The sequence below is a fragment of the Trachypithecus francoisi genome, unplaced genomic scaffold, assembly GCF_009764315.1.
Source record: "Trachypithecus francoisi isolate TF-2019V2 unplaced genomic scaffold, Tfra_2.0 Lachesis_group21, whole genome shotgun sequence".
Lineage (NCBI taxonomy): Eukaryota > Metazoa > Chordata > Mammalia > Primates > Cercopithecidae > Trachypithecus > Trachypithecus francoisi.
In genome coordinates, this window is record NW_022681467.1 from 29,172,624 (window position 1) to 29,184,646 (window position 12,023).

General features: G+C 55.4%; 1 protein-coding gene across 1 annotated transcript; it reads right to left on the reverse strand.

Annotated features, from left to right (window-relative positions):
- Nucleotides 1-337: 337 nt before the first annotated feature.
- On the reverse strand, nucleotides 338-12,007 carry E2F1 (E2F transcription factor 1). The gene is given in 8 exon segments (XM_033186122.1): nucleotides 338-1,648; nucleotides 1,774-1,999; nucleotides 2,095-2,126; nucleotides 2,129-2,208; nucleotides 2,859-3,011; nucleotides 5,037-5,256; nucleotides 5,607-5,697; nucleotides 11,591-12,007. Coding segments are annotated over 8 exon segments (1,311 nt in total). The 5' UTR covers nucleotides 11,852-12,007; the 3' UTR covers nucleotides 338-1,400.
- Nucleotides 12,008-12,023: the final 16 nt, after the last annotated feature.

A 12,023-nucleotide genomic window follows, 5' to 3' on the forward strand; every position in this document is an offset into this window, starting at 1 on the left:
AGTCCACTGTCATTTGTTGCATGTTTACTAATGTCCAGAAACGTCTGGAAGGAAGACAGCAAACTGAGCACAGTGGCCTCTGGGGCTGGGGAAAGGAGAGGCCACTCATTACTCTGCACTTCGGGCAGCACTGAGTAGCATTCTTGGCTTTCTACAAAAACCTTTACTGGATCGGCTTTTGAGTTAGGACCAAAATAGCGATGAAGCTGACCTTTCTTCGAGTTCTGAGACTCAAGTCAAATCGAGCAGGGACGGAGAGAAGGGAAGTGGAGAATGGGCATTTCCCCAGCAACCTTGGCCTCTCCCGCCCCAAACTGTTCCCAACAGAGTCCCAAAACCCGGCCCAAACGTCATCAAAATATTTATTAAAACCAAAGCAGGAGGGAACAGAGCCGTTAGGAAGCAAATCAAAGTGCAGATTGGAGGGTGGGGCAGAGCAGTGGGGAGGCAGGCGCGTCAGACACCGCAGGAGGGACCACAGGGTCTGGGCTGGGGGAGGCCTTCACCACCCCTCCCGCCCACCACATCAGTGAAGGTCCCCCACTCACCTCTCCCATCTTATATCCATTCCTGGGGGGCAGCTGGGGCCCTGAACTGGCCCCCTGGAGAGGCCCCACCCCACCATCCGTCCACCCATGGCTGTCAGTCAGTCTCCCTCCCTCCCTCACTTTCCCAATAAATAAATCACCTAGGCCTCAGCTCCTTCGGTGTGGGGCAGAACAGCTCAGGGACCCCTGCCCTTGCTCAAGGGTAGAGGGAGTTGGGGTATCAACCCCACACCCCTCCTCCCCTTTGCTGATTCCCCAGGCTTGCCAAAGAGGCCTCGATAAATAAATAACGCTCCATTAAAGCTTCAATCAGAAAAAACCTTTAAGACAGAAGTGCTCTCGCCGTCCTACAAGCCCAGCCAGCCAAAGCCTCCCCACCTGGCCTGGTCAGAGCACCAGATTCTGGGAGCAGGCACTGCCCTGGGCCTTGTGGGACCCCCAGAGCAAAAGGGCCGAAAGTGCAGTTAGAGCCCCCCCACGCGCACACATGGACTCATGCACACACATGTGGACACACTGGGGCATGTCTGCAGTGCACACACACAGGTGTATGTTCACCTTCATTCCCCGGTACATGCACACACACATGCTCACACACATTCACCCCGGGTACACACGTGTGGGTGCAGGCTGCATGCACATACACACCACAAACACAGACTCCTTCCCTTCCTGGCTTGCTCAGCCTCCTAGCGGTAGCCAGACCCCAGAGCTAGAAGCTTCTGGAGATAGGAGAGAGGGGTATAAATTAAATGTTTCCAATCAGGCTGGGAGGACGGCCAGGGACAGGGGGCTCCAGGGCTGCAGAGATAAGGTGAGTATCTCTGGAAACCCTGGTCCCTCCAAGCCCTGTCAGAAATCCAGGGGGGTGAGGTCCCCAAAGTCACAGTCGAAGAGGTCTCTGATGCCCTCGCCCTCCTCGAGGCCGAAGTGGTAGTCGAGGGCCTCGTGGGGTGGGGAAAGGCTGATGAACTCCTCAGGGAGGAGGCCGGAGAAGTCCTCCCGCACATGCTCCAGGAGCGAGTCGGCCGCCACCAGCGGGGACAGGCGGTCCTCGTCCACGGGAGCCCGCAGGCCGCCCATCCGGGACAACAGCGGTTCTGGGGAGACGGGGAGCATCACAGGCCGGGGATGCCCCAGCAGGGAGGAAGGCAGGGGCTGCTGTGCCTGCCCACCCCCTAGAAGAGGGGCCCTGCCCCACCCCACCCACCTACCCATCACCCACCTTGCTCCAGGCTGAGTAGAGACTGACTGGGATCTGTGGTGAGGGATGAGGGGGGAGATGATGGTGGTGGTGACACTATGGTGGCAGAGTCAGTGGCCCTGTTCTCCTCCTCAGAAGTGGCCTCCTGGGACGGGGTCTTCCCAGGGCTGATCCCACCCACGGTCTCCTCAGGGCACAGGAAAACATCGATGGGGCCTTGTTTGCTCTTAAGGGAGATCTGAAAGGTCTGGGTGGAAGCAGCAAGCAGGGTAAACTGAGGCCCAGGTGACCACCAGCGCAGCCCAGCCCAGCCCAGTTGGGCCTGGAGTTCCCAGATCTCACCTCCGAAGAGTCCACGGCTTGGAGCTGGGTTCGGGAGGGGCTTTGATCACCATAACCATCTGCTCTGCAGGGTCTGCAATGCTACGAAGGTCCTGACACGTCACATAGGCCAGGGTTGGCAGAGTCAAGGACCACATGACCTTTGACTTCTAGGGGGTCACTCACTCCAACAGCTTACAAGGCAGGGCTCACACCTGCCTAGTCACTCCTGTCCTCCCAACCTCCTACCCACTCAAAACCTACCTCATTCCTGAGTTTCAAGTTCCACATCTATATAATGGAATCACTCTACCCATTGAATCCCAAGGTAATGATAATAGCCACCAGGAACGATTCCATGTAAAATGTTCAACACAACTCGAGGCCTGGTGCTGGGAATTCATGTTTTAGAGGCAGGGTCTCGCTATGTCACCGAGGCTGGAGTGCTGTGGCTCAACCAGAGCTCACTGCAGCCTCAAACTCCTGGGCTCAAGTGATTCTCCCACCTCAGCCTTCTGAAGCACTAGGATTACAGGCATGAGCCACTGCACCTAGCCACTTTTTAAAATCCGTACAATTTCAGAATTGGATATTATTTCACTTTTATAGATAACACTGAGGCCCAGAGAGGTTAAGCAATTTATCCAGTGAGAAAATGCTGAGCCAGGACTTGCAACCAAAACAACCAGAGCCCTCTCCTGAATCCAAGCCTCTCTAGTCCCACTTGGGTGGAGCCCCTGCCTGCTAAGCCTGCCTTCCACATCCTATAGCCAATCCAAGGATATCGCTGGCTGTCAGTATCCTCGGAGAGCAGGCGCAGCTGCGTAGTACAGATATTCATCAGGTGGTCCAGCTGCTGCTCGCTCTCCTGCAGCTGCCGGAGGTCCTCGGTCAACCCCTCAAGCCGCCCGCTGACGCCCACTGTGGTGTGGCTGCCCCTGTGGGGAGGCACCAGGGAGGGTAGAGTTAGCAGCACTTGGCCCCTCTGGCCAGGAGCCCTGGCCCTCAGGACAGAATCTGCTGCCGCCTCTGTTCTGTGAGGCCCAGGCAAGCCCTTGCTTCTCTCTGGGTCTGGCGCCTCAGCTGGGCTCCAAATCAGAGTGTCATGGGCTTGAAGTCTGGCCCAAATATAAACACCTTCATGTCCCTCAACCAGGGCGGGATAAATGATGGAACTAACATGCCACGAAATGTTACACACACACACAAGCATTTCCAAGACGTGCTGTCAAATGAAAAAAAACAAGGCTGGGCTTGGTGGCTTATACCTATAATCCCAGCACTTTGGGAGGCTGAGGTCAGAGGACTGCTTGAGCCTCAGGAGTTTGAGACCAGCCTGGGCAACACAGTGAGACCCTGCCTCTGCACCAAATTAAAGAAATTAGCCAGACATGGTGGCATGTACTTGTAGTCCTAGCTACAGGTACAGGGCTTGAGCCCAGGAGGTTGAGGCTGCAGTGAGCTGTATTTGTGCCTCCATACTCCAGCCTGGGCAACAGAGCAACACCCTGTTTCAAACCGCGCCCCACCCCGCCAAAGAAAACACAAAAGATGCAGAATGGAACAGTCTACCAAAAAATGAAAAGGCAGGTGTTTATATCAAAGAAAGGGTAGTAGCAGGATGACAGGGGCGAAGGCGGGAGGGGGAAAATAAAACAAGTAAAAGAATAAAACATCTGGCCGGGCGCGGTGGCTCAAGCCTGTAATCCCAGCACTTTGGGAGGTCGAGACGGGCGGATCACGAGGTCAGGAGATCGAGACCATCCTGGCTAATACGGTGAAACCCCGTCTCTACTAAAAAATACAAAAAACTAGCCGGGCGAGGTGGTGGGCGCCTGTAGTCCCAGCTACTCCGGAGGCTGAGGCAGGAGAATGGCGGGAACCCGGGAGGCGGAGCTTGCAGTGAGCTGAGATCCGGCCACTGCACTCCAGCCTGGGCGACAGAGCGAGACTCCGTCTCAAAGAAAAAAAAAAAAGGCCGGGCGCGGTGGCTCAAGCCTGTAATCCCAGAACTTTGGGAGGCCGAGACGGGTGGATCACGAGGTCAGGAGATCGAGACCATCCTGGCTAACACGGTGAAACCCCGTCTCTACTAAAAAATACAAAAAACTAGCCGGGCGAGGTGGCGGGCGCCTGTAGTCCCAGCTACTCGGGAGGCTGAGGCAGGAGAATGGCGTAAACCCAGGAGGCGGAGCTTGCAGTGAGCTGAGATCCGGCCATTGCACTTCAGCCTGGGCGGCAGAGCGAGACTCCCTCTCAAAAAAAAAAAAAAAAAAAAAAAAAAAAAAAAGAATAAAACATCTATGCCAGACAGACCTCATGAGGGCATGAGAACCAGGATAGAGGTGACCTGGCGGTGTGAAGGCTTGGCAATGACTGGAAAGCGGCACAAGAGAACCTTCTGGGGTGTTGAAAATGCTCCTATCTTGATCTGAATGGTGGCAACCCAGATGAATAAATATGTAAAGCTGTGCCAGGCGTGGTGGCTCACGCCTGTAATCCCAGCACTTTGGGAGGCTGAGGCAGGCAGATCACCTGAGATCAGGAGTTCGAGACCAGACTGGCCAACGTGGTGAAACCCATCTCTACTACAAAATACAAAAATTAGTTGGGCGTGGTGGCAGGCGCCTGTATCCCCAGCTACTAGGGAGGCTGAGGCAGGAGAATCACCTGAACCTGGGAAGTGGAGGGTGCAGTGAGCTGAGATCACACCACTGCACTCCAGCCTGGGTGACAGAGTGAAACTTCATCTAAAAAGAAAAAAGTAAAGCTACAAGTGAGGTGGATATGTAACATTTGTGTGCTTTTTACCATCTATCATCTCAGGGAAGCTACCTCTCCTCTCTGAGCCCATTTCCCTAGCTGTAAGATGGGGATGCAGGCAGCCACAGTGGGTGTTACTACCAGCTCCTCCAGGCTGGCACGGGCAGGTGTGCCTGCCCTCCTGTGTGGCCGGTACCTACAGCCACTGGATGTGGTTCTTGGACTTCTTGGCAATGAGCTGGATGCCCTCGAGGACGTTGGTGATGTCATAGATGCGCCGCTTCTGCACTTTCAGCACCTCAGCAGCCCAGTTCAGGTCGACGACACCGTCAGCCGAGCGGCTCAGCAGCTCCAGGAAGCGCTTGGTGGTCAGATTCAGTGAGGTCTCATAGCGTGACTTCTCCCCCGGGGATTTCACACCTGCAGGGGTGTGGTCAGGCAAGACAGGGCCCTTCAGCATCCACCCCACCTCCAGCCAGGCCTGCCACTCTGGCAGGGCAGGGCCGCAGGATGATAGGGGCTGGGAGACAGCCAGCTCCTTCCCCTTGGCGAGGCCAACCACAGCATTCTTCTTCTGGCCGGGGAACTCCTCACCCCTCAGGGCCTGGAGAAACCAAGCCAGATGGCCACTCCTACTGCCCATCAGGGTCCTCAGAGGCCTGGCTCAAGCCCGACAAGCCAGATGTTAGCTTGCAAACTTGTTTGTCTGTTCACACGCCTAACCTGGGCCTGGTCACAGGGGGCCTGCCCAGTCCAAGCTTCATAGGTACCTTTTCCTGGATGGCGGCCTCTGCCCCGAGCTGGCCCACTGCTCTCCGCCAGGTACTGATGGTCAGTTTCCAGGTCCAACCTCCGCTTCACCTGTGGCGAAAACAATGGGAGGATGCCCAGTAACCAGGAGTGAGGCCAGAAGAGACCTGGCTGAAGGCTGGGTGCCTCTGGACTACCCCCGCCTCAGTTTCTCTAGCAGGATGCCTGAGTGTGTGACTGAGGGAGATCAGAGAGGACACAGCCTGAAAGTCACAGTACTACCAAACAGGACACTCAATTTTCACCACTTCTCTGGGGTCTAGTGGTGGATTTAAAACACATCTGCAAAGTTTTTGATCCTTCTCCTTCAAAAGATGAAGCCTAATTCTCCTCCCCTTTATGAGCCAGATCTGGTAACTTGCTTCTGATGAATGGAATGTGGTGGAAGGGATGGCGTGTCACTTTTGAGACTGGGTCAGAGGCACTGGAGCTTCCTCCTTGCTCTGTATTAGGTCACTTACTCTGCCATGTCATATGGACATTCAAGTAGCCCCAATGATGGGCAAGAAACCATAGCCTCCTCCCAACAGCAACACTTAGTCACAACTTCTGTTAGCAGCCAGACCCCAAACACTGGCTGAATCTCCAGAGACCCCAAGCCAGAGCTGGATAAGTCTTCCCTGAATTCCTGACCCACAAAAACTATATAAAAAATGTTTAGGCCGGGCGTGGTGGCTCATGCCTGTAATCCCAGCACTTTGGGAGGCCGAGGCAGGCAGATCACGAAGTCAGGAGATCGAGACCATCCTGGCTAACACAGTGAAACCCTGTCTCTACTAAAAACACAAAAAAATTAGCCGGGCGTGGTGCTGAGCGCCTGTAGTCCCAGCTACTCAGGAGGCTGAGGCAGGAGAATGGCGTGAACCTGGGAGGCGGAGCTTGCAGTGAGCCGAGATCGCGCCACTGCACTCCAGCCTGGGTGACAGAGCGAGACTCCATCTCAAAAAATAAACAAACAAAAAGAAATGTTTGTTGTTTTAAGCCACTATTTTTTTTTCTTTTTTAGACAGGTCTCACTCTGTTGCCTATGTTGGAGTACAGTGGTGTGATCACAACTCTCTGCAGCCTGGACTTCCTGGGCTCAAGCAATCCTCCCATCTCAGCCTTGCAAACAGCTGGAACCACAGGAGTACGCCGCCACGACCAGCTCATTTTTGTATTTTTCGTAGAGATGGGGTCTCCCTGTGTTGCCTAGACTGGTCTGAAACTCCCGGGCTCAAGCCATTCTCCCACCTCAGTCTTCACTGTAGTCGTGCTGGGATGAGTCAGCCACCATGCCCAGCTAAGCCACTGATTACCATAGGTCCCTTGGCCAAATCACCTTCTCTCTGGTTTTTGACTAATCTATACGCATGACTAATCTATAGCAGCTGGTGCTCATCAAGTTCCTTGCATCCATTAGTTCATTCCATTCAATGGACTGGCAGCATAAAAATGGCCCCATTTTCCAGATAAGGCAACTGAAGCCCAGGGAGGCCCGGGAAGTGGTAGAGCCAGGATTTGTACCCAAGACGGTCTGAGGAAGAACCCAAGCTCTAAGCACTCTGGCTTAGTTCAGACACTTCAGGATCGGGACCATCCTGGAGGTATCACAGGCTGCTCAAAAGCACCCAGACCAAAACCAGATTGATCTTCCCCTCCACCATCCACAGGGTTTCCTGAGCTAGAGTTGTATTCAGCCCCACCTGTCACCCTCCTCACATGCAGCTGCCAAGAACTCCTCATCACCACGGCGATCACCACCTCCCCCGTGGGCTGCTGAGCAGTCCCCACACTGGTCTCCCTGCCTCTGCTGCAGCCAGTCCTCCTACAAACCTTACCATGCTGCCGCCCCTGCTTAAGGCCTTCCTCCAGCTCCCCATTGCCTTCGTACTCTCATCTGCCACTGCTTCTCTAGAGGAACCCAAGTCACGTTTTCCCAGAAATCTAGACTGTCCTTGCATCCCTCCCACCCGCCCCACTTCACGCCTGCTCCCTCTACCTCTGTGGGCAGAAACCTTACCCATCAGCTAAGAGATGTCACCTCTTTTTCCCTCTGAACTGCCTCAAACCCGACCTTTGGCCACATTCTGTCTCTCCCTACACATTTCTGCAGATGTATCTGTCTTACCCTCAGAGGCATCTGAATCACCTCAGAATCCATAGCGTATGCCACGGAGCCTGGCATCAACAAAGGTTTGCTGAACGAACCCCCCCCATGCTGACGAACCACTCCCTCTTGTGCACATTCACCGACTTTTGAAGGGGAAAGAAGAGCTACTGTGCTCTGAGCACTGTGTACTGAACTGCTTCCCCTGCAACCTTCCCGCCACCTTTTGGCGGCTACTATGATGGCTTCCATCTCAGAGAGGCCAGAGTGCGAAGTGGACCCAGGACTTACACCCTAGCAGGCTGGTACAGAGCCCACACTCATACCCACCACGTGCCCCACTTCCCCAGAGCCCAGCCAGAATGCACCACCCTCCATACTTGCCCCTGGGGCCCAAACCCTAGCATGCTCCTGCCATCTGCACCCCTTGCCTTCTCCCTGGGATCCCCGCCCTTGGCCACCCCTAAAGGCAGGTCAGTGCCACGCCCTAAAACAAAGGCTTAAGTGGATGCCATTTCTGCCACTTCTCCCTAGATAAACACTGGCACGGGGCCCTGAAACACAGGGGTGAAGACGTTCCCTGGTGAAAAAATCTGGATGACTTGAACACCCAACCATGAAGGGGGTCATGAAAGCTGTGTTTGTTTAGCCCCTTGACCACCACATCTGTCAAGGACCGAGGCAGGTTGACAAGAATCCCCTCACACATACAGACAAGCAAAACACTATCACGGGGCAATATATTTATATGATCTCTTTTGGATTAAAAAGTTCATGAAACTTTTCTCTGGTCCAGTTTCTATTATTATAGAATACATTTCGGGGCCGCCTCTGGGAGGACTGTGGGAGACCAGTGCCATATTTGAATGGTGTGAATGATACAGGAAAAACTACAATTTTTAAAACTTTAAAAAACAAAAACTGTCACAACCACCACAAACAAAAATAGCCTTAGGAGAAAAAAAGAAAAGAAAAAAAATGAATAGAGCTGGGATCCTGCCATCAACTTTCTAGTTTCTTAAGAGTTAAGCTTTCGGCCAGGCGCAGCGGCTCACACCTGTCATCCCAGCACTTTGGGAGGGCGAGGTGGGCGGATCACTTGAGGTGAGGAGTTCAAGACCAGCCTGGCCAATATGGTGAAACCCCATCTCTACCAAAAATACAAAAATTAGCCAGACACGGTGGTGCGTGCCTGTAGTCCCAGCTACTCGGGAGGCTGAGGCAGGAGAATAGCTTGAACTCAGGAGGCGGAGGTTGCAGTGAGCCGAGATTGCGACACTGCACTCCAGCCTAGGCAACAGTGCGAGTCTCCATCTCAAAAAAACAAAAAAAAGAGTTAAGAGTTAAGTTTTCAGCTGGGCATGGTGACTCACACCTATAATCCCAGCACTTTGAGAGGCTGAGACAGTCAGATTGCTTGAACTCAGGAATTCAAGACCAGCCTGGGCAACATGGCAAGATCCTGTCTCTACTAAAAATACAAAAATTAGCTGGGCGTGGCGGTACACGCCTGTAATCCCAGCTACTTGGGAGGCTGAGGCACAGAATAGCTTGAACCTGGGAGGCGGAGGTTGCAGTGAGCCACAATCACGCCACTTCACTCCAGCCTGGGTAACAGAATGAGATCCTGTCTCCAAAAAAAAAAAAAAAAGTTAAGTTTTCCATAGTAAACACGTATTATAGTTATAATACTTGAGTTTGTGGAAGTGGACAGGCAGGGCTAAGAGGAATGGCCAAATCGCACAGAGCCTTATATACAGGTGTTCAACAAATGCCTGCTGGTATAGAAGCTAAGCCTGTAGCTTATTTCAAGGACTGCCTCAGACAAATGCCAGTGCAGAGAGGCCAAAAGCCGAACCTGTGGACTCTCTGGACTTCAGCTCTACAATGGTGCCAGCCTCCTGGCCCTTAAGTATTCTGGGAGCCGGGGCTCCTTGTCTCTGGGCCTAGTGCCTCCTGGGCATTCACTAACTCAACAACTGTTGAATGAATGCAGTGCCCAGGCCAATGAGCCTGCCCCTGACAGGTGGAACGGAGGGCATTTTTCTTTGCCCCTGTCTCTCCCTTTGATCCTAGAACCCATAATCCTGTTCAGTTCTTTGAGGACAAGACCCTCGGGTTCTGTTAGGTTTCTGCAGACCTGAGCCTGCTATATGCTTGTCACACAGCTGAATGGAAGATGCTTGCCCAGGTCCCAAGCGGTACCCACAGGGACAGGCCCCTGGAGTACAGGAGACAGGCCACCTGGTCCACCCCTGGTATAAACCCCTCCCACCCACTCATTAAGAGGAAGGGCCCCTAAAAGCCCTTCCTGCCCTTTCTCCAACCTCTATCAGCATCTCTAGGAAGCAAGGCATCCCAGAGGTCAGCCTCACAGAAAAAGCAGACTGGTCTCCCCACTCAAGAGCAGAATGACTTGGGAAGATTCTAACATCTCTAGGCCTCAGCTTCCCAATCTGTAAAAAGGGACTGCTGCTGATGGGCTTAAATGAGTTAATTAGGTAAAGTGCTTGGCACACAGCCTGGCACACAAGACATCCTCAAAACAATGGTGGCTGCTATTGTTATTATTATTAGCATTGTGGTGATTCCGGAAGGCAGCACTGGGCATGGGGCCAAGGGGGTTGGGGGAGCCTCCTCAGGATGCCTCAGGGACCAGCTGCCACCCACACCCCCATCAGCAGTTAGGCAGCTTCTACCTCCTTGTCCTGTGTCCTGCCTCACCCCTCCCACTTGCTTCAAGCTCCCTGCTGAGACCCCATCCTGCCTGGCCATACCCCGCCTGCACACCAGAGCCCCACCTTCACCCATAGGCTGCGCCAGTCAAACTGGTCTCCACACCCTGCCCTGCGCCCCACAGGTCCCAGCTCTACGCCTCCAATCCCTTCTCCCACTGTAATTCAGCCGCCTCTTCTGGGCCCCCCAGTCTGAACTGGTCTTCAGCTCAGAGATCAGGCAGGACTTTATTAAAGGATCTCTCTGGGACATTTTTTCTCCCGGCACTGGAGGCCTCTCCAGCTCCCAGAGGCCCAGCCCACCTAGTTCTTCTACAGAGACTCAGGGGTCGGCCTGCCTGATTAATGAGGTTCCATGGCAACTAGGGCCTGGGAGGGTGGAGGGTGGCAGATGGAAGGACAGGCAGAGGGAGGGGATCTGCAGCTGGTCCAGCTGCCCCGCCCCTGCAGAGAAGGCCTCCCAGCCAGGAGGGCTGTCCCCAGAGGCCTGGCCAGCCAGGCCTGCACCTGGCAGTCAGCATCGAGGCAGGAAGGAGGGTCTCTTCAATGGCTCACCAACGGTTAGGCCCCAGGACCTTCCTCTGCCCCGCCTTCACTTCCCCTAGCAGCTGTGCTCACTACCGAGATGCAAATTCTGAGCTGAAGCCAGCAGGCCTCAGTTCAAATCCCAGCCCCACCACCTGCAGCCGTGTGACCAGGGGCAAGTCACTTCCCTTCTCTAGGCCTCAGTTCTTCCTCCGTCAGATGGGCACAGTGACAACACAGCTCACAGGCGGGTTGTGAGTTTTAGCTGACTTGAAGTCGGCCGAAGGCCTGGCATGCAGTAAACGCCAGTTGAATACACGTGGGCTATTATTATCACTGAGTCTGACGCTGGGGAGCCTCCAGTGAGGAAGGTGAGGCCCAGAGCACAGAGGAGCAAACAGGGACCGGCCCGAGGTCACCCCGCACCCCAGGGCGGGGCCCGGAGGCCCAACCCCGGCTCTGCACCGCCCAGCCTGGGCGCCTCAGTCAACCCCTCCCCCGCCCCCTGCCGCCTCCAGGCCAAACACTGCGCCCTCCCGGGTCTGCGCTGGGGGCACAGGAGGCGCTGTCGGCGCGTCGTCCCTGGGGTCCGTACCGGCGGGCGGCCGAGCGCGGGGCGCGGCGCACTGGGTGTGGGCCGGGGCGCCTGCGGTGTGGCGAAGAGCAGCAGGTCAGGGTCGCAGGGGCCGGCGACGGGCGCCGCGGGGCCGGTAGGAGCCGGCGGGGCGCTGGCGTCCTGCGCGGCAGAGATGATGACGATCTGCGAGGAGTCGAGCAGCCGCAGCGCGCCGGCCCCGAGCAGGGCCTCCAGCGCCGGCGCGCATGGGCCGCCCGCAGGGGCCCCGGCCAAGGCCATGACGCTCACGGCCCGCGCGGCCCAGGTGACAGGCGGCGGCGGCGGCGCGGGCCCATGGCGGCAGGCCCCGGCGAGGGCTCGATCCCGCTCCGCCCCCGGCCGCCGCTGCCTGCAAAGTCCCGGCCACTTTTACGCGCCAAATCCTTTTTGCCGCGAAAGAGCCACGAGCCGC